The sequence below is a fragment of the Vipera berus genome (genome assembly GCF_964194415.1).
Source record: "Vipera berus genome assembly, chromosome: 4".
NCBI lineage: Eukaryota > Metazoa > Chordata > Lepidosauria > Squamata > Viperidae > Vipera > Vipera berus.
This window is the reverse complement of record NC_138206.1, coordinates 10,583,722-10,610,179: the sequence shown is the minus strand read 5'-3', so window position 1 is coordinate 10,610,179 and position 26,458 is coordinate 10,583,722. Positions and strand designations below refer to the sequence as shown.

The 26,458-nt window shown below is 42.2% G+C and overlaps 1 protein-coding gene across 1 annotated transcript in view; it reads right to left on the bottom strand.

Annotated features, from left to right (window-relative positions):
* TYR (tyrosinase) overlaps window positions 1-26,458 on the bottom strand; it is a gene marked incomplete at both ends in the record, with an annotated part of 68,002 nt that overhangs the window by 8,156 nt on the left and 33,388 nt on the right. Inside the window, one exon of the mRNA XM_081327220.1 lies at window positions 16,900-17,047. Coding sequence (XP_081183346.1) covers window positions 16,900-17,047 — 148 coding nt within the window. The remainder of the gene's footprint in view (window positions 1-16,899; window positions 17,048-26,458) is intronic.

Sequence of the window (26,458 nt, the reverse complement as noted above, 5' to 3'; positions counted from 1 at the left end):
TTCTTCTTCTTCTTCTTCTTCTTCTTCTTCTTCTTATTATTATTATTATTATTATTATTATTATTATTATTATTATTATTATTATTATAAGATCCCTGTGAAGTGTAGACGTGGAGAGTGCTTTTCTGCAGGATCATGGAAGAGAAGGAATCTTAACACACTACCCTGAATGTCACGGATTCTTGACTTTGTGAAGAGTTTGCTTACTTCTGGAGTTACAGACAGATAACTGTTTCAAAAAAAGAAGTGAGATAACCGCAACACGTGGAGAAACGTTCTTGGGTTTTTTGCCTTGCTTGCCCGTTCACGTGTTCAGTAAATGCACAGAAAATGGATGGCGTGTGCCCATTTATTCTAACTTCCCATGAGTTTTACACATCACTGTGTTCAATAGGTTCCTGACTGTATACAGCAGCTCAGGGACACCCAGCCATACTGAATGTTCTCACCCTTGTTTCGGGATTGTTCAGATGAGCCCATTCCCACGTTCAATAAATGCACACAGGAAATACGTGCTCATTTTTTTTCTACCTTCCCATGGGTTTCGCACATCACTGTGTTCAATAGGTTCCTGACTGTATACAGCAACTCAGGGACACAACTACACCTGCCCTAAAGTGGTGGTAGCAGTGAGGGCTTCTAACTTTCTCCCCTTCATTTAGTCAGTGAGCAGGCAAAGGGCCATAAGTGAACCTGTTCACAATAGTATCAGAGAGATTTTATAATAGCTGATGCATGCTGATCTCACAGAGTTTAGGGGCAATTTGATGAACTGATGCATAATCAAGAGTATCGTGCACAATTTCTCAAGTCAAAGATTTATAAGGAATATCCAGTAAGAGTTGGAGATAGAATCAATGTGAAGGCAAATTTTTATCATGTTTGGTGGACTGCCAAAAAGTATCAGATCAGGTATAACAGACTAGCAGAGTTGGAAGGGACCTTGGAGGTCTTCTAGTCCAACCCCCATCTCAAACAGGAGACCCTATACCATTTCAGACAAGTGGGTGCCCAGTCTCCTCTTAAAAGCTTCCAGTGATGAAGCATCTGAACCACACCCAAAACAAGGCAAAAAAAACCCATGAATGTTTGTGCACATATTGTGGTTATGTCATTTCATTTTTGAAACTGTTAACCTGTGTGTAACTTCTGGAGGCGAGCAGTTCCACTGGTTAATTGTTCTCAGTGTTAGGCAGTTTCTCCCTATTTCTAGGTTGCTTCTCTCCTTGATTAGTTTCCATCCGTTGCTTCTTGTCCTGCCTTCTGGTGCTTTGGCAGCCCCTTAGTTATTGGAACCTAATAACTATCATGTCATCCTTAGTCCTTCTCTTCACTAGACTAGACATAACCAATTCCTGTAACAGTTCTTTCTAAGTTTTAGCCTCCAGCCCCTCTAATCATCTTTGTTGCTCTTCTCTGCACTCTTTCCAGAGTCTCAACATCTTTTTGATATCATGGTGACCCAAACTGGATGCAGTATTCCAAATGTGGTACTAACACTTCACATGATCTTGATTCTATCCCTCAGTTAATGCAACCTAGGTTTGTGTTGCCTTTTTTGGCATCTGCTCTGATATATTGTCCGATTCAGAAGATATTAAAAATGGCTTTAAAATTGAAACAAGAAAATTTTCTTTTAGATATCATGGGTAAGGAGATTGAAAGAAAACATTAAAATAATTTTGGGAGCTGAAGTCCACCTATCTCAAAGTTGCCAAGGTTGAGAAACAAGAACAAGAAGAACAAGAACAAGAACAAGAACAAGAACAAGAACAACAACAACAATAACAACAACAACGACGACGATGATGATGATGATGATGATGATGATGATGATGATGATGTTGGAAGGGACCTTGGAGGTCATCTTTGCATTTCCTGCTCAGGCAGGAAACCGTATACCATTTCAAACAAATATACCATTTCTAGAGCCTTGATGAATTTCTAGCCTCAAAATGAAAGGGGAATTGGGATTTTAGATGGGGACTGTAGCCAAGAAATTAAAAGACGCTTGCTCCTCGGGAGGAAACCCATGGCAAATCTAGACAGCATACTAAAAAGCAGAGACATCACCCTGTCAACAAAAGTACGTATAGTCAAGGCTATGGTCTTCCCAGTTGCGATGTATGGCAGTGAAAGTTGGACCATAAAAAAGGCTGAGCGCCAAAGAATTGAGGCCTTTGAACTGTGGTGCTGGAAAAGACTCCTGCGAGTCCCTTGGACTGCAAGGCGATCAAACCGGTCAGTCCTAGAGGAGATTAACCCTGACTGCTCTTTAGAAGGCCAGATCCTGAAGTTGAAACTCAAATACTTTGGCCACCTAATGAGAAGGAAGGACTCACTGGAGAAGAGCCTAATGCTGGGAAAGATTGAGGGCAATAGAAGAAGGGGACGACAGAGAATGAGGTGGCTGGATGGAGTCACTGAAGCAGTAGGCCTGAGCTTAAATGGACTCCAGAAGATGGTAGAGGACAGGAAGGCCTGGAGGAACGTTGTCCATGGGGTCGCGATGGGTCGGACACGACTTCACAGCTAACAACAACAACAACAAACCTCTGTACTGCATTCCTAGTTGTCTTATAGCAAAACTGGCTACCTAAGGTGCAGACTATGGAAATTGCCATACCAAATTTTTAATGAGTACTTTGAACATCAAAGGGAATGTTAATTATTGAAACAGTTGCACAATTGTTTTGTGATTTCCAGCTCAGCTCATTTTGCCAGACAGAATTTCTCTCTCACTTCCATTTAGACTTTCCCTGCTCAGGCTCCAGGCTGCTGGAGGAGGATCTGAATTCTTCATGGTGAGAATTTATGAATTTATGAATTTAGGGCACAGCCCATATAGGCAAACGAAGTTTCTTTGCAGGAACGAAATTAATGTGCCCGCAAAACAAAATAAAAAAAATATTTTAAAATGTCATGAGTTATTAACTCCATAAAGCTTCACAAAAGCTGCATAAAAATAGATTGGATTTAATAACTGAAAATGACAGTGTGGTTTTAAAAAAAATCTTGCAGATCTGTTACTCCTGGCAATGCAATGAAGACTACTTAATGAAATGTGGAACTTTACGTTTTATGGATATCTCCCTACCCATCAGAGACGCGGTGGCTCAGTGGGTTAGGACGCTGAGCTTGTCCATCAGAAGGTCGGCAGTTTGGTGGGTCGAATCCCGAGTGCCACGTAACAGAGTGAGCGCCTGTTACTCGTCCCAGCTTCTGCCAACCTAGCAGTTCGAAAGTACGTAAAAATGCAAGTAGAAAAATAGGGACCACTACGGTGGGAAGGTAACAGCGTTCTGTGCGCCTCTGGCGTCTAGTCATGCTGGCCACATGACCACGGAGACGTCCTCGGACAAGCACTGGCTCTTCGGCTTTGAAATGGAGATGAGCACCGGCCCCTAGAGTTGGAAATGACTAGCATGCACGTGCAGGGGAACCTTTACCTTTACCTTACCCTACCCATCATGCTATTCCCACTGGGGTTAACAACAAAGGAGCAAAAAGTAGTAGCCCAAAGCAATTAGAGATGATTTAAGGAAAACAAAATCTGATTTATGCCAATCCCATTGACTATCATTCTTTGTACTTCCAGTCTTTATAACCCAACTTAGCTTCCATCACATCCATACACTGCTTCAATCATTGCATTTTGAGCTTTTTAATTGAAGAGTTAAATTAAATTTTAAAGAAGTCAGAACTGATTATCAACATATTTTGTCATCTTTTACTCATGCCGGGAGAAAAGACACAAAATGATTCAGTCACCTGGCAAAACATCTGTATCTTTTCCTAATTTGGCTTGGTTTTATTTTGTTAAATTTTTTTCCCCTGTTTCCTTCTCTATTAATTTTCCCAGGTGGTCACACCTGAGCTAGTAATATTTAGGTCACAAGAAATATATCTTCTATAGATACAGTAGATTATGGTCTTTCCTTCCTTCCTTCCTTCCTTCCTTCCTTCCTTCCTTCCTTCCTTCCTTCCTTCCTTCCTTCCTTTCCTCCTTCCTTCCTTCCCACCCCCCACTCCAATCCCCTCTCCTTCCCTCCCTCCCTTCCTTCTCTTCCTTCTCTCCTTCCCTCCCCTGACTCCGCCTCCCACCCTCCATCCTTCCTTCCTTCCTTCCTTCCTTCCTTCCTTCTTTCCCTCCCTCCACTCCAATCCCCTCTCCTTTCCTCCCTCCCTTCCTTCTCTTCCTTCCCTCCCCCAACTCCCCCTCCCTCCCTCCCTCTTTCCTTCCTTCCTTCCTTCCTTCCTTCCTTCCTTCCTTCCTTCCTTCCTTCCTTCCTTCCTTCCTTCCTTCCTTCCTTCCTTCCTTCCTATACAGAGCTGCTAAGTACAGTAAGGTGATTCTTGCTTTCTCCCCCTCCTAGATTCAAAAATTAGCTACCCAATTTCTTATTGCCTCCGTTCATAAATGTAAGTGATGGGTAGAATAAAAGGGACAAGAAGAGACTGAGCTGTCTTTCACCCTGATGATGTTCAAGAGGCAGATTGCAGATGTGGTTTATATGGTGATATACCCTTGGGTGGTGATACGTACTTTGAGTGCTTACTTTTGCTTAATGTGTACTTTCCTTAATTCTATGTCTTCCAGCTGAAAGGAACACCATTTTCTTTTGTGCCAGTGAGAAGGACTCACTTTGGTCTCATTTATTGACAGTTCAAGTAGACCCAACCAAAAAAAAATCCTGATCTGATTTAGAAACAAAGCGGTTGATCGTAGAATCCTAGAGCTGGAAGGGACCTTGGAGGTCTTCTAGTCCATCCCCTGGCCAAGGCAAGTGACTTTATACCATCCTGGGAAATATCTGTTCTGTCAAGATTTGTCCTTAACATAACCTTCTATCGTTCCCAAATTAAATTGTCCTTAGGCAAAACTCTCTCCCTGAAAATTTTTAGTTCTTTAGCCTTTTTTTCCCCGCAGCAAAAAGCTTTGAAGTTATAAGTATAAATCTCCTGCTTTGTTTACTGTAGTGTACTGCCTCCAGAAGCTTTGAATGCTCCAACACAGGAAGTTTTTAAGAAGAGATTGGACAGCCATTTGTCTGAAATGGAACAGGGTTTCCTGCCTGAGCAGGGGGTTGGACTAGATGACCTCCAAGGTCCCTTCCAACTCTGTTATTCTGTATTCTGTACTGTAATGTTGTTGTTAGCTGCGAAGTCGTGTCTGACCCATCGCGACCCCATGGACAACGTTCCTCCAGGCCTTCCTGTCCTCTACCATCTTCTGGAGTCCATTTAGGCTCACGCCTACTGCTTCAGTGACTCCATCCAGCCACCTCATTCTCTGTCGTCCCCTTCTTCTCTTGCCCTCAACCTTTCCCAGCATTAGGCTCTTCTCCAGTGAGTCCTTCCTTCTCATTAGGTGGCCAAAGTATTTGAGTTTTAGCTTCAGGATCTGGCCTTCTAAAGAGCAGTCAGGGTTGATCTCCTCTAGGACTGACCGGTTTGATCGCCTTGCAGTCCAAGGGACTCGCAGGAGTCTTCTCCAGCACCACAGTTCAAAGGCCTCAATTCTTTGGCACTCAGCCTTTCTTATGGTCCAACTTTCACTGCCATACATTGCAACTGGGAAGACCATAGCCTTGACTATATGCACTTTTGTTGACAGGGTGATATCTTTGCTTTTTAGTGTGCTGTCTAGATTTGCCATGGCTTTCCTCCCCAGGAGCAAGCGTCTTTTAATTTCTTGGCTACATTCCCCATCTGCGGAGATCTTGGAGCCCAGGAAAATAAAATCTGTCACTTCCTCCATTTCTTCCCCATCTGTACTGTAATAAACAGCCTTAAATCTTTTCATATCTGCTGGATCTTCATACTATTATGTTTCTGTTTCTCAGTCTGTGGCTGAATTTTGTGCAGGTCCGTTCAAGAGAGCTCTTTTTGAAAGCCCCTGTTTCTCCTGCCTTTTCCCCAACATCCTTTTTGTCTTTCTCTTATTTAATTGACTGCATTAACTTTAAAGGAGGATATTTGTAGCTCAAGGCTGCAATGAAGGGTCCTTGGTGCTCTCTGAGCTTTGGTTGTTTCATTACCCAAACTAGATAACATTATCGGTGCTAGCTGTCTATGGAGATTCTCCGTCATTCCAGGTTATTTATTTTTTTATTTATTTTAATTCCATTTATATCCCGCCCTTCTCCGAAGACTCAGGGCGGCTTACAAGCTTAGCAGTAAGTTATGCATATCTCAAAGGTGCTTTTTCAAAAGGCAACTGGACTTAGTTTTTTTCCCCTTCAGGAAGAAGGTGCCTCGCTTCTCATCCAAGAATCTGCATCAGTTCTGGCTAGCACTGATGACGTTACCTAGTTTGGATAATAATAATAATAATAATAATAATAATAATAATAATAATAATAATAATAATAATAATAATAATAATAATAATAATAATAATAATAATAATAATAAAGTTGGAAGGGACCTTGGAGGTCATCTAGTCCAACCCCCTGCTCAGGCAGGAAACCTTATACCATTTCAGGCAAATGGCTGTCCAGTCTCTTCTTAAAAACCTCCAGTGTTGGAGCATTCACCGCTTCTGGAGGCAGGTTGTTCCACTGGTTAATTGTTCTAACTGTCAGGAAGTTTCTCCTTAGTTCTAGGTTGCTTCTCTCCTTGACTAGTTTCCATCCGTTGCTTCTTGTCTTGCCTTCAGGTGCTTTGGAGAAGAGCTTGACTCCCTCTTCTTTGTGGTAGCCCCTGAGATATTGGAACACTGCTATCATGTCACCCCTCACCCTTCTCTTCATTAAACTACACATACCCAATTCCAGCAACCGTTCCCTATATGTTTTAGCCTCCAGCCCCCTAATCATCTTTGTTGCTCTTCTCTGTACTCTTTCTAGAGTCTCAACATCTTTTTTACATCGTGGTGACCAAAACTGGATGCAGTATCCCAGGTGTGGCCTTAGCAAGGCATTGTAAAGTGGTATTAGTACTTCACGTGATCTTGATTCTATCCCTCTGTTAATGCAGCCTAGCACTGTGTTGGCTTTTTTGGCAGCTGCAGCACACTGCTGGCTCATATTGAAGTGATTGTCTACTAGGACTCCGAGATCCCTCTCACAGTTACTACTATTGAGCAAGGTACCACCTATACAAATGTAACGTCTGCCAGAAAACAGCCAGGTTCAAAGAGCACCGAGGACCCCTGCATTAACCTCCCCACAGATTGACTAATTGCTCTGTATTAGCCTGAAAAATTGTTAATTTTTACCCAGGGAAGAGCGGTGAAGATTATTTAGTGCTCGGTATGTTGATGATTTATTATATGCACTTAGGTTCAAATATTTTTTTTAATAATTGTTTCAATTGAACATTAAACCTCCTTTCGGTTTTCATTTTTTTGGATTTTCAGAAGCCAGTTCAGTTGTAGAACCTATAATTCTATATCCTTTAATCACATGCATTTTATGTTGTTATTTAATTATAACATATAAATTAATTAATATTAATTAATTATAACACAAGACAATTCTATGTGTGTGTGTGTGTGTGTGTGTGTTTGTGTGTGTGTATATATATATATATATATATATATATATATATATATATATATATATATATATATATATATATATATATATATATGCACACATGGCACACGGACGCGGTGGCTCAGCTCAGTGGGTTAGGACGCTGAGCTTGTCAATCAGAAGGTCGGCAGTTTGGCGGGTCGAATCCCAAGTGCCACATAACAGAGTGAGCGCCTGTTACTCGTCCCAGCTTCTGCCAACCTAGCAGTTCGAAAGCACGTAAAAATGCAAGTAGAAAAATAGGGACCACTACGGTGGGAAGGTAACAGCGTTTCGCGCGACTTTGGCGTCTAGTCATGCTGGCCACATGACCACGGAGACGTCCTCGGACAAGCGCTGGCTCTTCGGCTTTGAAACGGAGATGAGCACCGGCCCCTAGAGTCGGAAACGACTAGCACGCATGTGCGGGGGAACCTTTACCGTTACCTTTTACGCACACATGTACACTGTTATGTATGGGGTCTAAGCAGCAGCTCAGCAAATACCACCAGGTGGCGCTGAACCATAACCGGATTGGCTGGTTAGCTTTTGGCGGGAGATTTAGATGAACGGATTGGTCAAGAGCGTACCTGGAAAGGTATATAAGGGGTACAGGTAACCCCCTTTGTTCAGTACAGTTCCTACCCACAATAAAGAGCTGTTTGCTGTACTCATCTGCCTGGTGTCTTCCATGCGGTCCTGAACCCACTACACAATATACACGTACACATATATATATGTGTATGCGTATATGTGTCTGTGTATATATATTATATAACATTATATATATAATATATATAGCATATAATGTTATAATAAGTAACATATGTTCTATGTATACATTAATAATCTAAATGCTCAGCTCTCAACTGTTAGAAGCCTCAAATCATCCCACAGCCCAATCTAATCTCATGGGCATTGTTTTGACAATAAAACAAAGGAAGATTTCTTCATAAGCACTTTTGATTTCTGGCAGAAAATAGAGTTATAAATCAATCCAGCCAACCAATCAAGGGGGGGGGAGAATAACCTCTGCTAATAAATGGATCTCAGAAATGCATCTTTCTGCTGACCTTAACCTCGTTAACTGGTTATTTTGAGGAAAGAAGCCGCTTAGGCCATCAGGTCCCAAACCAAAACCAGCAATTTGTCCCAACTGGACAAATGGACAAATTGGCCAATAATCAACACAACGTGGTACGCACGGCTTCATGGTATTTTTCAAGTGGTTAATCATTTACTTCAGCCATTAGCTGGCAATTCTGGGCAGAGGGCCAAAGAAGGCTAGCCTGCTACATTTTGGAAATTCAATTTCTTATGCATTCCAATCAACACGGACTGGACCTGGACCTCTCAGGCTAATGGGATTTCAGTTAGCCTGTCACTAACCTTTGCACTTACCAAATGCTCTGTTATCCCTTGGGCTCCAAAGCTACTGGAAAATATATATTTTTCCGAAATCACCAGATTAAAACGTAGAACGAACAGGAAAATGTTATGTAATTGTCTCGTCTTTTCTTTACCGAAAAGTCAACATCGGGGTCGAACAGACCAATAATGGATGACAAAAGAGTGTTGCTTTTTCTAATAATTGTTCTGTGAATAGATTATAATTGCTGTACTAAGTCCCCTAAAGAATAAAGGAAGAATCTACTCTTTTCATTAGAGGAGGAAATGATGGTGTATAATCCACTTTGCCAATTTCTAAAAATACGGGGATAATAGTTGATTGTAAACTGTGTATATGGATAGATAGCCAGTAGATATTAATACTTATATTTGGAGTTCTGCACAGTGTAATTGGACAATATTAAGTAATTGGACTTAATAGGCTAAAATGGCCCCACTGTATGGCTTTAAGATTCCCTGGTTGCATGATCTTTATCTTATTCTCCATTTTACTTGCAAGCTTCTACTAATCTTCACAAATTACTACAAAAGGTTTGAGCTGCCTGCCCTTAATCTAAAATTCAGAAAATGTGATCGGAAATGTGCACTTCAGTTTGGGAAATTTCCTCTGAAAAGTAAGATTGCAACATTTCTCATTCTTCATTCCCAAACCTAATGCTGAAAGCTGAGATTCATTTAATCAGGAAAGCAGTATGGTTCAGAGAGTTCCCACTTCAGGGCTTCCATGCAGTGTTAATTGGGTGGTGGGCAGTAGACATATTGGGCTACTCTTAAGAGGAAGGAGGAAGGGGGCAACCTGGGGAAATACCAATATGGCCCTCCAAAATATTGCTGAGCTGCAACTTGTAGTATCTTTTACAATGAAAAGTAACTGCTTTGAACTTGGCTCCTCCTCCTCCTCCTTCTCCTCCTCCTCTTCTTCTTCTCCTTCTCCTCCTCCTCTACTCCTCCTCCTCTTCTTCTCCTCCTCCTCCTCTCCTCCTCCCCCTCCCCCTCCTCCTTTTCTCCTCCTCCTCCTCCTCCTCTTCTTCTCCTCCTCCTCCTCCTCTTCTTCTCCTCCTCCTCCTCCTCCTCCTCCTTCTCCTCTTCTTCTCCTCCTCCTCCTCTCCTCCTCCTCCTCCCTTCCTCCTCCTCCTCCTCCTCCTCTTCTTCTCCTCCTCCTCTTTTCCTCCTCCTCCTCCTCCTCCTCCTCCTCCTCCTCCTCCTCCCTGCTCCCTCTTTTACAGTTTCAGGTGTTGAGGGAGATACAAAGTTCTGGTTTCAGTGGCCTCAACCATTATTAGCTGATTTGGATTTTACACTACTCGTTAAAACTACTCAAGTTGGACAAAAGGGAGCGAGGCGATTGCTTTAAGAATGGCATTATCATGAATTCTTTAAAACAGTGGCATTTTTGTTTCAGGCTTTTGCAAAAGCCTTCAGTGTTAGGATACCTTAATGAATAGCAGAGAGGTGTTGGGGACTCACACAAGGCCCCCAACACTTCTTATAAATTGCTTTTGAAGCAATTTGCAAAGCTCTAATAACTTCTTGTTCTACCTTGGGGCACCCATGGGGCCCGAGTGAAAAAAGTAAAGCTGACAGTTTCAACTGTGCAATCAAAAGCCCCCCTGCTCATTTTTTTTTTATTAAAAGGGGAGGATTTTGATTTTTTTTTAAAGGATGTGGATTTGATCAGGCAGCCACAGCCACCAGCCTCGCCTTGCAAAACACCCCTGCATCTACCAAAGGGATCTCTAGAAGTTCTTCTAAAGAAAAAAAATCCTCCAGGAGAGATATGACATCATCATCATTATTATTATTATTATTATTATTATTATTATTATTATTATTATTATTATTATTATTATTATTATTATTATTATTATCATTTTTTAAAGCTATCATACCCTGCCTACACTGAATGTCCTCTTTGCACAGTGCTCCAAAAGAACATAGCCAGAGGTCATTTCTTTTCACCTGTTTTAAAGCAACCTCATTCTTCCTTTTCGAGGACTTGAAACCTTCGTCAGCAAAACACAGGCTGATCTCAGCTCTGAGTGGTCGGACCTTTTAAGCCATCCAGAGAATCTGTGAAGATTTTCAAAGGCTCTGATTTAAGCGTGGGAGGTGGGCTATTGTTCATTCCTACCTCTTGACCTGCCTTTGTCTCACAACCTATCGTGGACATGAGCCACGATGCCTGCCGTATTTTTGTGTATGATTTGGAGCAACTTTCTTCACCGGAGGGGGAGGAAAGGTCTAAAAGCAGCTTGAGGCTTGTATGAATACCAAGTGATCAAGGTAACCAGCATCATAATACTTGGCACACATGCCAAGCTTTTAAAATCCTGAATCGGCATATGACTATTAAGCTATCAATGTTTCTGCTGAAAATGTCTCACCTCACACATATGAGCTAATCTATGTTATGAAACATTTTAACATGTACATTTATTATGTACACACACGTGTGTGAGGTACATAATAAATGTATGTGTTAGAATTTTTCATAATATAGATTAGCTTATATTTTATAAAAAACTATTTAGAGCCAGTATTTAAGGTATAATCATATAGACAAAGTGTAGCCATATTTAACCTTGCTAAAGTGATGACAGACACAACATTTGGTTTGAAGCAGGCACTAGAATAGAACAGAACAGAATAAAATAGAATACTGGAATAGAATAGAATAGAATAGAATAGAATAGAATAGAATAGAATAGAATAGAATAGAATAGAATAGAATAGAATAGAATAGAATAGAATAGAATAGAATAGAATAGAATAGAATAGAATAGAATAGAATAGAATGCAGAGTAGAATAGAATAGAGAACAGAACAGAATAGAATAGAATGCAGAGTAGAATGCAGAGTAGAGTAGAATAGAATAGAGAACAGAACAGAACAGAACAGAACAGAAGAACAGAACAGAACAGAATAGAATAGAAAACAGATTGGAATAGAATAGAATAGAACAGAACAGAATAGAATAGAATGCACAGTAGAATGCAGAGTAGAGTAGAATAGAATAGAGAACAGAACAGAACAGAATAGAACAACAGAACAGAACAGAATAGAACAGAATAGAATAGAAAACAGATTGGAATAGAATAGAATAGAATAGAATAGAATAGAATAGAATAGAATAGAATAGAATAGAATAGAATAGAATAGAATAGAGAACAGAATAGAACACAAAACAGATTGGAATGCAATAGAATAGAATAGAAAACAGAACAGAACAGAACAGAACGTGTTCCACTGGTTAATTGTCTCACTGTCCCGAAGTTTCTCCTTAATTCCAGGTTAGTTACATTGTACAGCTAGGCAAGGGAACATGGTTGAAACATTTGTATCATCCAGCTTAGACAAACAGACTCCTATTGTGAGCTGAGTTGGCTGAATGTCACAAACGTGAAAAGGGAAAGATAAAGATAAAACAAAGGAGAATTATTAATTGTACAGCTGCTGTGTCTAATAGTTTTTTTACTAGGCAGTCAGAAAGCATGTGAACAGACTGGACCTTCCAACTGGGTCTGGAAAAGAAGGATGTGCTGTATTCTACGGAACAGGTATGAAGGTTTATGCTGAACTAATCCGGGTTCAAGGAGAAGGGTCCACCCGCTTTTGCAAACGCTTCAATAAAACGTGTTTTCTTTTCCAGCACCTTTCTAGTGGAATTTATTTTATTCCTAACACATGGATGAAAAGGAGGAGGATTGCACCCACAAGGCTTGGAAACTTCTTGGCTCTGGAGCTACAGACCTCTTAGGGGATATAGCCCAGGCATGGTGAACAGTCCTATCCCCACCATGTTATGGCACCACTGCTCGCATGCCAATTCCCACAAAGGGAGAATGGATGGAAGAAGTGATGGACCTGGCAGAGATGGCAAAATTAACCTCTTTAATAATAATAATAATAATAATAATAATAATAATAATAATAATAATAATAATAATAATAATAATAATAATAAAAAGAATGTCTCCAGTTCTCTTTCTATCGCTTCTGAACTTTTTGCTCGAAACGGGGGGGGGGGGAATGAAACTTTGATGTTGGGTTTTGATGATTAGATTAATTTGGTGTGATGGAGATGGCTAGTGCTTACAAAATAGGTAAAGTAAAAAGTTGGAGTTGTAACTGTACTTGGCATTTTACGGCACTGGGAAAAAAAAGCTCTGCCTGCTTTCCTTCCCTTATTCTGCTGCTATCTGTTTTCTGTTTTCAATTTGTATTTTATAAGATTCAAGGTGCTGGTTACGACCTATAAAGCCCTAAATGGCATGGGTCCGGGTTACTTACGGGAGCACCTGCGGCCGGCATCAACTTCCCTTCGTCCAGTGCGCTCCCACAGAGAGGGCCTCCTTAGGGTGCCGTCGGTCAAAGAGTGTCGACTGGCGGCCCCCAAGGGGAGGGCGTTCTCTGTGGGCACGCCAGACCTGTGGAACCGTTTACCGGTGGAGCTCCGGATGGCTCCCGACCTTCGCTCCTTCCGACGTGACCTAAAAACATATTTATTTGAACAAGCCGGCCTGGTCTGATGGGTTTAGGGGTATTTTAATGTTATTGTATTAATTGTATTGAATTGGGCTGTAATATTTAATATTTTTTTAATTTTTGTATATTGTATTTTATTGTATTGCCCTGTACACCGCCCTGAGTCCTTCGGGAGAAGGGCGGTATAGAAATTAAATTATTATTATTATTATTATTATTATTATTATTATTATTATTATTATTATTATTATTATTATTATTATTATTACTATTATTACTATTATTACTATTATTATTATTATTAGCTTCAGTGATTAAAAAAAAGAAAAGAAAGCCTTCTCACTCTTATTGTGTGATGAGATAGCTGAGGGGCATGTGTGAAAGTCCTGCCTTTCATTGTATAAACCAGGGGTCCCCAATCCCCAGTCTGTGGACCAGTACTGGTCCGTGGCACGTCAGCAACCAGTCCGGACAAACAAGCAAAGCCCTATCCACGAGATACAGGCAGCACAAAAAACCACGTACCGTCTGGTCCGCGGAAAAACCTCTCTCCACAGAACCGGTCCCCGGTGCCCGAAAGGTTGGGGACTTCTGGTATAAACCAAAGAGTCCTTGGTGTTCTCTTAGAGTAGTTGGTTGCTTGCAAACCTTTCATCACCCAAGGAGGTGACATCAACAGTGCACTGATGATGATACCCAGTTGGGTAATGAAATGTCTGCAAGCAAACAACCAAGTTTGGAGAACATCAAGGACTCCATAGATATTGTACAATGGAAGGCAGAACTTTCACGGATGCCAAGGACTTCACAATTCATCCCTGAGCTACAAATATTTTCTTCTATTGGAACTGTGTAACTGTCTCTCTCTCCTTCTTTGTCATGCTTGTATTAAGTCTCCAGTGTAAACAGCAAAATGGTCCTCCTGATCCTGGTTTGACTCACAGTGTGTTTTCTCATTGCTGAAATCATGCAGGTTTTTAAGAACATTGGGATCACCTGATTATTAATGCCTTTGATATTTTCCATTTTGCAGGGTTCAGGTGACAAATTATTGTTAGAACCAGTTGTTCCTAATTAAAATAGTATCTCTGAGCACAGAATTAGGCACAAATGTTTTCAGCACTGCTATCCCTGTTAAGGGAAAGATCTGACCATGAGAATTGGTTAGAAATTTTCTTTTCCCTGGAAGAGAAAAAAAAACCAGACATATATATTTTTTTTAATTCCATTTATATCCCGCCCTTCTCCGAAGACTCAGGGCAGCTTACAAACTTAGCAGTAGCCTTCATTCTATGTATAAGCCTGCTTATTAGGGCTTTCACACCTCCCCCAAGCGGCATTATTACAAAGTCAGCTTATTGCCCCCAACAATCTGGGTCCTCATTTTACCTACCTCGGAAGGATGGAAGGCTGAGTCAACCTTGAGCCTGGTGGGATGCGAACCTGCACTAATTGCAGGCAGCTGGTGTTACTTAAGGAGGCATTAGCCCACTGCTCCACCAAGGCTCATATTGATGACCATCCAGTGGTTTTAAAAATAATTTGTCCTAGAAATGGAAACTATCAAAGTCATTAATAATCAGGTGATACCAATGTTCCTTAAAAAAACTGTATGATTTCAACAGTGAAGAGAAAATGTACCGTGAGTCAAACCAATTCCAATAAAACTGAGTTTTCAAACTTTACTGGGTTGTGATCTCTTCAGATTTCAAATAGAATTGACCTTTCCCTGTTATCACAAATATAAAAATCTGTTCTGAGCAATACTGTTTAGGTAATGTTAAATTGAAACGCTTGAGAAATGCAATGACGAGGGGCCGGGGGGGGGGGAGAAGATTCCCTATAAAGAATTCCCTTTGAGCTGGATGGCATTTCTTGATAGTAAAAGGTTAGAAAATGTGCTTTAGTCAGAGAACTAAAGGCAGAAGAAGGGAGGAACAGCTTGATATGCATCTTTTAAGTGTAGTTGGGAAAACTGTGAGTCCTTGGACCCTTATTTATTTATTTATTTAAACTCAACTTTTTTTTCTTTAACTTTGTTGACATGGAACATATTTAGATGATTAAAACAATTTAAAGACCTTTATTACTTCAGAGGCATCAACTGCAAACCTTAAACTGACTGACCACATTTCTGCTTCTGATTTGATAAATGTAATGGACATATTTCTGTAATGGTTTATGGAAGTGTCTTCAATCACACTTAGCCAATAAAGAACTATTCTATTCTATTCTATTCTATTCTATTCTATTCTATTCTATTCTATTCCACTCCACTCCACTCCACTCCACTCCACTCCTCTACACTCCACTCCACTCCACTCCACTCCACTCCACTCCACTCCATTCCATTCCATTCCATTCCATTCCATTCCATTCCATTCCATTCCATTCTATTCTATTCTATTCTATTCTATTCTATTCTATTCTATTCTATTCTATTCTATTCTATTCTATTCTATTCTATTCTATTCTATTCTATTCTATTCTACTCTACTCTACTCCGTTCCACTCCACTCCACTCCACTCCTCTACACTCCACTCCACTCCACTCTATTCTATTCTATTCTACTCTACTCTACTCCGTTCCACTCCACTCCACTCCACTCCTCTACACTCCACTCCGTTCCATTTCATTCCATTCCATTCCATTCCATTCCATTCCATTCTATTCTATTCTATTCTATTCTATTCTATTCTACTCCGTTCTACTCCACTCCACTCCACTCCACTCCACTCCACTCCACTCCACTCCACTCTATTCTATTCTATTCTATTCTATTCTATTCTATTCTATTCTATTCTATTCTATTCTATTCTATTCTATTCTATTCTATTCTATTCTATTCTATTCTATTCTATTCTATTCTATTCTATTCTATTCTATTCTAGACAAATGCCAATAGAACATAGATAGGAGGGTCTTCATCTGGCATACTTTCTGGCATATTATCTATGGGACAGCCATAATAAATTCAAAATTCTTAATATAGACATAAAAATAGCTGACATCCTGAATATCTGCAAGTTCTTTCTTCTAATCCAGGGGTGTCAAACTCAATTTCATTGAGGGCCGCATCAGCATTGCGGTTGCCCTCAGGGGGCCGGGTGGGTGTGGCCAGGGTGGGCGTGGCCTACTGGGTGGGCATGGCTAGAGTGCGTATAGCCAACTGGGTGGGCATGGCCAGCTCAACATCGTTCGCATCAAGGGTGCCTATGGGGGCCTGGGCAGGAGTGCGACAGATCTGAGGGTCTCTGGCAGAAGGAGGGTTTCTGGGCCAGGGTCAAGGCAGTGGGGGCCGTTCCCTCACTGTTTCCAGGATGGCTTCGCGGGCCACATGAAACCACTTCGCGGGCCGGATCCGGCCCCCGGGCCTTGTGTTTGACATGTCTGTTCTAATCCATAGGCAATATATCCAACTATAGTGATATCTTTTATCATCCCATGGAAGATATAGTTTTTATCATGAAGTGTCCAACTTACCTGTCAACAAAGGCATGGTGCAGGATGAAGATGGGATCATTGGCTGAACCCTGGACCTGAGACATGGAGCCATTCATGTAAATGTGTAGTGCATTGTGTAGACTACTCTGTGACAAATTTGATATTCCAGTACTTGGACTTGCAAAGCCTGTAAATTAAGGAGAAATGAAGTGGTAAGAAGCTACAGCAGTAGACCTTATTTAAAGGTCTTTTTCACACAGAGTTTCCTCTGTGATATCCCTTGCCACCCCCCTGAAAGTGTTTGGCTGTGAAAGCCACAGAATTTTCACTCTCAGGCTGCTGGTTGCTGAGTGTCCCAAAGGTGCTTATTCCAAAAGGCAACTGGAGTTTCTTACTTTTTTTTTCCTTGAAAACATTTTGCTTCTCATCCAAAAACCTCCTTCAGTTCTGAAGAACTGAGGGGGGTAAAAACTATTTTTCCAAAGCACCAGAAGGCAAGTCAAGAACTAATGAATAGAAACTAATCAAGGAAAGAAGCAACCTACAACTAAGGAGAAATTGCCTAACAATGAGAACAATCCATGAGTGGAACGGCTTGCCTTCAGAAATTGTAACGGCTTATCTTAAGAAATTGTGGGTGCCCCATCACTGAAGTTTCCAAGAAGAGATTGGACAGCCATTTGTCTGAAATGGTATAGGGCAGTGGTGGCGAACCTATGGCACGGGTGCCAGAGGCGGCACTCAGAGCCCTCTCTGTGGGCACCTGCGCCATGCCTTGGAGGTGGCAACTGTCCCTCTTCAACCAGCCACCTGCTAATTTGCCGAGGTCCCACGTGGCTGAATGCATCCTGGCACGGCTGGTTTCCCTCCCCCCATCCTGTCCCTCCTGGCCTCGCATGCTCTCCTTTTCCCAGGCACGACCCACTGCATTGCCTCCTCAGCTGCTGGCCGACCATCCATCTCAGAGGCGGCTTCTTTGAACTGCTGGCAACGGGCTGCAGAGCCCCAGAATGTGCCTGTCCAGGGGTCAGCAGGCTGTGGCTACTGACAGACACTGTCGGCCCCCATGCGCTCACTGGCCTGTGTGTACAGGGGCCGATGGTGTCAGGCAGCAGCTGCCCCAGCCCTTGCCTTGCCCCATGGCAATGGCACCCCTGCCCTGCCTCACCTCACAGCACAGGATGAGTCTCCTGCCTATCGCCCCACCTGCCAGAGACCTCCTGGAGCTCCCCCAACCCTGCCCACCCCCCACAGGTGTCCCTCCCCACGAGCAACATTGAGGCGACCATACCCACCTTGGCCACACCCACCCATTCTTCCACGACCACCACAGCCACACCCACCCAGTGGGCCACGCCAACCTGGCACCCAGCAATAAATAAGTAGGTTTTGGGTTGCAGTTTGGGCACTTGGTCTCTAAAAAGTTCGCCACCACTGGTATAGGGTTATTCTGTTCAAGCACGGAGTTAGATTACCTGCAAGGTGGCCTTCTAACCTTGTTATTCAATGAGTTCTATGAAGATTTGCCAGCTACATCAAGCTGCCAACACATATTCAATTTCCTAAGCAAGGAACATTGCATTTTGTCTCTGCTAACTTTCATTCTGTTGCTTTCTCATTTCTCTAACCTATGAAGTTTAGGTTTAGGCTTTGTTTACGACGCCTGTGGGTTATACCACAATCAATTATAACTCCTGTGGCGCTGTCGGCCAGGTGGCTGGAAGTATGGCTTAGCGAAACCAGAAGAGCTGAAGTGCATTGGATACTGATTCCATGCCCGTGCAGTTTTCAGGCTCCTTATCTGAAAATCTGCATAACCAATGAAGCTGAAAAAGCAGAGGAGCTACAGATCAAAGGAACGTAGCAAACAGTTTGAATATTTAAGAGGCGCACATATTTTTCTAACACTTATTCTGGTGGGGAAAGTCGACAGCATTTCTGAGATAGCTCTGTGCTCACCAATAACAGAAGGCGGTGCCTTTTTTTGAACATCAGTGCCTCGAGGAGTTGATGTTTCTAATAGTATCCAGGTGAGAAAAAATATTAGAAAACCAGCTGTACAGCTATGTCTGCTGGGTGAAGTTTGAGGAGATACACTGAATGGAGCTTGAAATAGCAATAGCAATTAGCAGCAGCACTTAGACTTATATACCGCTTCACAATGCTTTACAGCCCCTCTCTAAGGGGTTTACAGAATCAGCACATTTGCCCCCAACAATCTGGGTTCTCATTTTACCGACCTCGGAAGAATGGAAGGGCTGAGTCAACCTTGAGTTGGTCAGGATCGAACTTCTGGTAGTGGGCAGAATTAACCTGCAATGCTACATTCTAACCACTGCGCCACCACAGCTCTGCGCCACAGAAATGCATAAAAGTAGGCCAAGGTTTTAGTAATCACTGAGAAATAGTATCATGAAGAGCCTTGGTGGAGCAGTGGGCTAATGCCTCCTTAAGTAACACCAGCTGCCTGCAATTATTGCAGGTTCGCATCCCACCAGGCTCAAGGTTGACTCAGCCTTCCATCCTTCTGAGGTAGGTAAAATGAGGACCCAGATTGTTGGGGGCAATTAAACTGACTTTGTAATAATGCCGCTTGGGGGGGGCGAAAGCCCTAATAAGCAGGCATATACATAGAATGAAGGCTACTGCTAAGCTTGTAAGCCGCTCTGAGTCTTCGGAGAAGGGCGGGATATAAATGGAATTAAAATAAAAAAACATCATTTAAGGACCTCTTGGATTCAGGTTTGAAGGCAATGGTCACAATGACTAGAGCAGGAGTAGGCAACCTTGGCTCTTTTATGACTTGTGAACATCAATACCCAGAATTCCTGAACCAGCCTTGCTGGTTCTGGGAGTTGAAGTCCACGAGTCATAAAAGAGCCGAGGTTGCCTACTACCCCTGGGCTAGAGTGAGAGTGGAAATTGCTATCAAGACAAGACGTTCTCTTCCGTTCCAGTTCACAAGCTGAACTGAAACATTTTTTTTAATAATTTCATTGAACTTTTTAATAAATACTAAAAACTAAGATAAACTAAACTAGAACAAAACAGAAAAATAAAAAAGTTTATAAGGTACAGGAAAAAGAAAAACAAATGCGGCTGCGCGAGTGGTGGTGGTGGTTTCCCAATACTCCCATGTAACACCTCTTCTCCGCAAGCTGCATTGGCTTCCGGTTGCCCTCCGGGTGAGATTCAAGGTACTGGTGATGGCCTATAAAGCCCTAAATGGCATGGGTCTGGATTACTTACGGGAGCACCTGCTGCCGGCATCAACTTCCCTCCGGCCAGTGCGCTCCCACAGAGAGGGCCTCCTCAGGGTGCCACCGGTCAGAGAGTGTCGACTGGCGACCCCCAGGGGGAGGGCGTTCTCTGTGGGTGCACCAGCCCTTTGGAACCGTTTACCGGTTGAGCTCCGCATGGCTCCTGACCTTCGCTCCTTCCGCCGTGACCTAAAAACTTACTTATTTGAACAAGCCGGCCTGGTCTGATGGGTTTGGGGTATTTTAATATTAATTTTATTATTTTTACTGTAATTGGGCTACAATGTTTAATTCTTTTTTAACTTTTGTACATTGTATTTTTATTGTATTTATTGCCCTGTACACCGCCCTGAGTCCTTCAAGAGAAGGGCGGTATAGAAATTAAATAATAATAATAATAATAATAATAATAATAATAATAATAATAATAATAATAATAATAATAATAATAATAATAATAATAATAATAATAATTATTATTATTATTATTATTATTATTATTATTATTATTATTATTATTATTATTATTAAAAGGAAAAGCAGGGAAAACCAGAATAACACAAAATGACAATAATAAAGAAATGACTTCCAACCTTCAGCAGACTGAGTATAAGGTAATATAATAATTTTTCAACCTTTTTAAAGTTACAAATAAAGTTACAAATAAAAAAACCCCTCTTCTCTCCATAACTTTTTATACGGAGTCTAGAAATGACAATCTTTTCAGTGCTTTTAGTTAGTACAAAGTCTATTAGGAATTACTAGAAACATCAAACAAATAATTTATCCTTGATCAAATAGAGCAACTTTATAACACATGATCCAAACACAGGTAGTCCTTAACTTACAACCGTGATTGAGCCCAAAATTACAGTGGCTAAGTGAGACGTTTGCCCCATTTTACAACCTTTCAGTTCTTAAGTGAACCCCAGCAGTTGATAACTTAATAACGTGGCTGTTAAGTGCACCTGGCTTTTCTATTATCTTGGTTTGTCAGAAAGTGTTGTGATTCAGGGTCAGCCTGTGGGTTCGGCAGTTGGGTCGGATGACTCAGAGGAGGAGGAGGAGGGGGGTGTTGGAGAGCTTGCTGAGGATAGCCTTGAGGCTCCGCAGAGCCCTCAGCCAGGCCCCTCCCATCTGGTCACAACGCAGACCCAGCTGTGTGAGCCTGACAGCGTGGATGAAGATGACCCACAGCTGGCCGTGTTCAAGGACGCCCGACGCAGGAGGCAGTCAAGCAGGAGTAAACAGAGGAAGGCAATGGGGCACCTCGGAAGGAGGCAGAGAGAAGCCACGCCCTGAACTGTTTAAAAGGGGAATGTGTGGGAGGGCTGGTTTGCTGAAGGCAACCATTTGAATAGCTCCTGTTTCATGGTTCGTGTTTTGTTTTGCTCTGTTTGCTTTTGTGTCCATAAATTTGGCAGGCTTAGTTCCAGCCTCTTGCCTTCTTGTAAAGGGGTTGTCCCTGCCTTTTCTGCAGGGCCGGTAGTAGGCTGGTACAGAACAGAAAGTCACAAGAGGTGATCATATGACCCTGGGACACTGCAACCGTCATAAATATGAGTCAGTTGCCAAGCATATGAATTTTGATCACGTGACCATGGAGATGCTGAACAGTCATATGAGCTGCAGCTGCCAAAAAATCCAACGCAGTCCTAGGCTGCATTAACAGAGGTATAGAATCAAAATCAAGTGAAATGTTAATACCACTTTACAACGCCTTGGTAAGGTCACACTTGGAATACTGCATCCAGTTTTGGTCACCACGATGTAAAAAAGATGTTGAGACTCTGGAAAGAGTACAGAGAAGAGCAACAAAGAGGATTAAGGGACAGGAGGCTAAAACATATAAAGAACAGTTTCTGGAATTGGTTATGGCTAGTTTAATAAAAAGGAGGATTGGGTTGTGTGGGTGTGACATGATAGCAGTCTTCCAAAATTTGAGGGGCTGCCAAAAAGAAGAGGGAGTCAAGCTATTCTCCAAAGCACCTGAAGGCAGGACAAGAAGCAACGGATGGACACTAATCAAGGAGAGAAGCAACCTCTAACTATGGAGAAAATTCCTGAGAGTGAGAACAATTATTCAGTGGAACAACTTGCCTACAGAAGTTATGGGTGCTCTAACACTGGAGGTTTTTAAGAAGAGACTGGACAGTCACTAGTCTGAAATGCTTTAGGGTTTCCTGCTTGAGCAGGAGGTTGGACTAGATGACCTCCAAGGTCCCTTCCAACTCTGTCATTCTGTTAGCTGGTGCAGAATGCGGCCGCGCGAGTGGTGGTGGTGGTTTCCCGATACTCCCATGTAACACCTCTACTCCGTGAGCTGCATTGGCTTCTGGTTGCCCTCCGGGTGAGATTCAAGGTGCTGGTAATGACCTATAAAGCCCTAAATGGCATGGGTCCGGATTACTTACGGGAGCTGCTGCCGGCATCAACTTCCCTTTGTCCAGTGCGCTCCCACAGAGAGGGCCTCCTCAGGGTGCCGTCGGTCAAAGAGTGTCGACTGGCGACCCCCAGGGGGAGGGCGTTCTCTGTGGGCATGCCAGACCTTTGGAACCGTTTACCGGTTGAGCTCCGGATGGCTCCTGACCTTCGCTCCTTCCGCCGTGACCTAAAAACTTATTTATTTGAACAAGCCGGCCTGGTCTGATGGGTTTGGGGTATTTTAATATTAATTTTATTAATTTTTACTGTAATTGGGCTACATTATTTAATTCTTTCTTAACTTTTGTACATTGTATTTTTATTGTATTTATTGCCCTGTACACCGCCCTGAGTCCTTCAAGAGAAGGGCGGTATAGAAATTAAATAATAATAATAATAATAATAATAATAATAATAATAATAATAATAATTATTATTATTATTATTATTATTATTATTATTATTATTATTATTATTATTATTATTATTATTATTATTATTATTATTATTATTATTATTCTGTAGCTGTGAAAATGGTCATAAGTCATTTTTTCGATGCCATTGTAACTTTGAATGGCCATTAAATAAACTTTGTAAGCTGAGGACTACCTTTACAACAGTTTTTTCAAGAGCATACTCCTAGTATTTAATGAATCCTTACTTGCTGAGGATCAAGAACAAAAGAATCCTTCATTTTTTTCAAAAGAACACCTTGACATGACATACCTTTGTGTTTAAATTGTGATTAATTTTGGGTTTCAATCTCAAAAAGCTTCAAGGGAATGAAAAACTTGCACAGCAATGCACCTCTTTCTCTGCTGAAACAGAGTTTTAAATACAATTATTTGGTTTGCCACAGTTTAAATCTCTGTCTGTGAGGCATCAGGTTAAATCTGTTTTCCATAATCTCCTGCACCTATTGATGGCATCACCCTTATTATTTTAAGTGCAGAAATAGCCAAACGCAGATGCTTGCTTTCATCATAGTCAATTCTGACATATTGAACTCTGGAACCATGTCTTTGGGTGCCCTCATTAACCTGGAAAGTTTTAGGTTTTGATGAGTCTTGAAAAAGTGGTAAGTTACCATGGAGTACATGTTGAAAATAAGTAGGAAAACTGACCAGTGAAAAAACTGAACGGAAGGAAAGGGCCTAACATACTGTGGTGGAAATTCTTGAAGGGCATGTCTGTAGGTTGTCTGAAGGCTCTATTATTGCAACTGGGCATTTTTTTTAGTTTCAGAGACATTTCACTACCCACCAAGGCAGCTTCCTGATTCGGCGCAAGGCGGTTAGGCCAGAGAGTCATTTGGAATGTACCAACTCCTGCCACGCCAACCTCAGGGGATTCTTCCCCTGAAATGTGTTGCAAAACCTCAATGAAGTTTCTCAAACATCCAGACAGAGATGTCTGATGGTAGATGTCTGATGGTTGTCTGAAGCTGTGTGAAGACTGAATCATTGCAACTGGACAAGGGCTTGAAATGCTTCCTCACCTCTGGCTGAGTACAAATAGCCTCTGGAAATTCACAAGTTTAGATGGATTTAGTCCTCTGAGTTTTTTAGACCTCAAGGCCAGGATGCCCACCAATGAGGAAAGGAGCATTGCAATTGAGAATGGGAATGTACTCTTGACGCCTCCTTTGGAATTTAATGGAAGTGTAGAAAAACAGAGAGTCTACATATCTGAAGAAGAATTAGGGCTAAGATAATAATAATAATAATAATAATAATAATAATAATAATAATAATAATAATAATAATAATAATAATAATAATAATAATAAGAAGAAGAAGAAGAAGAAGAAGAAGAAGAAGAAGAAGAAGAAGAAGAAGAAGAAAAAGAAGGAGGAGGAGGAGGAGGAGGAGGAAGGGACCTTGAAGGTCATCCAGTCCAACCCCCTGCTCAGGCAGGAAACCCTATACCATTTCAGACAAACGGCTGTCCAGTCTCTTCTTAAAAACTTCCAGTGTTGGAGCGTTCACCGCCTCTGGAGGCAGGTTGTTCCACTGGTTAATTGTTCTAACTGTCAGGAAGTTTCTCCTTAGTTCTAGGTTGCTTCTCTCCTTGGGTTGCCCCAGTCAGGATTGCCTAGGTAGGACAGTCACATGTGCCTCTTGGCCACCTAATTTAATACAGTTGTGGGAAGCTTCAGTCTGGAATCCCCAAAGGTGCTTTTTCCAAGACTTTTGAAGTAGCCGAAGGACCGCTCGGGACGACAGGCTAGTTAAACAACAAGTTTATTTGGAGCAAGACAAACAGAGAATAACTTGTCCGGCTTTTATAGCCGGCAGCTGGTAGCGAGGACCAATCAGATGTATTTATTTTGGCGCCGTGTCAGGCAGGGACCAATCAGCGACGTCTTCTGTTGACAGCTCCGGCTTCCGCGTGGTGTGGTGTTTTGACAGCCGCGAGCTGTCAGTGGCTGCGCCTGCGCAGTGTGGCGGACGCTTTGACAGCTCAGTCTTCTTCATGGTCCGGAGTTTGACAGCTGCGAGCTGTCAGTGGAGGCGCCTGCGCAGTACGGGGAACTTTGACAGCTGTCAAAGTTCCCGCGTGTATTCCTGTCAGGCGGCTTTCCTTATATATGCTTTGACGATGCTTTTGTACTGTTAACATATACACTCAAGGGAATGTTTACATCATGTTACATCATATATAATACACCCCTTACCCCTCCCCTGGTGCGTTCCTTTCCTCTTGGATGTTTGACCCTGCCCACTGATAGTCCTTTAGGTAGGTGGGTGGTCTTCGATTCCTGGATGATCGGCGAAGGGGTGGTGGATGGTCTGGTTCTGGTTCTTCGTTTTGGTGTTCAACTTCCTGGTTTGGGATAGGCAGCATTTCCGGTGGGGGTTGTGAGTCGGCGTTGGTTGGTTGCTCGGAATTGTGTGGCGGTTGTCTGGGTCTGAGCTGGTCAATATGGCGGCGTATGTTGCCCTGTGCCTGCGTAGCTATGAGGTATGAGATGGGTCCTGTTTGTTTTATTACTGTCCCTTGAACCCACTTGTTTTTATCTGTGTATGATCTTGCCCATATTAATTGACCAGGGTTGAGTGTGCGGCCGGGGTGGGGGTGCTGTTTTTCTTCTGGGTATGTGTCGGGGTGCAGTCTGTCGAGACGTGTTATTAGCCTCCTCCCCCATCTTAATTCCGCCGGTGATTTGCCCGTCGTGGAGCATGGCATTGTGTGTTGTGACAAGAGGAACTGGCTGAGTCGCCTCTGCCAGTTCCCTTTAACGAATTTTTTTAATGCTTCTTTCGTGGATCGTACCATAATTTCAGCCATTCCGTTCGACGACGGGTGGAACGGCGCCGACGTGACCAGCCTAATACAATTCTTCGTAGCGAAGATCTGAAATTCACGAGAAGTGAATTGAGGTCCATTGTCGGAAACTATGGTGTCAGGTAGGCCGTGCGTTGCGAATATTTTTCTTAAGGCTTGAATAGTGGCTGCGGACGTTGTTTTTCTAAGGGGCGTGACTTCCAGCCATTTGGAATAGCTGTCTACTGCTATTAAGAAACTTTGGCCCTGGATAGGTCCTGCAAAATCTATATGTATACGTGACCAAGGGTTCCTTGTAGTCTCCCATTTATGGAACGGTGCCTGGGGGGGTTCGCTCCTGGTCTCCTGACAGGTATAACACCCACCCACATACTTTTCTATTTGTTTATCTATGCCAGGCCACCATACATAACTTCTAGCCATTGCCTTCATTTTTACAATTCCAGGGTGCCCTTCATGTAAAATGTGCAATGTTTGGTCTATGTTTTTCTCAGGTATGATGACCCTATTTCCCCATAGCAGGCATCCTCTATGTGTTGAAATCTCGTTTTTCCTGTTATAATAAGGTTGGAATTGGGGTTGTGGGTTTTGAGCTGGCCACCCTGTTGTGGCCCATTTGAGGACTC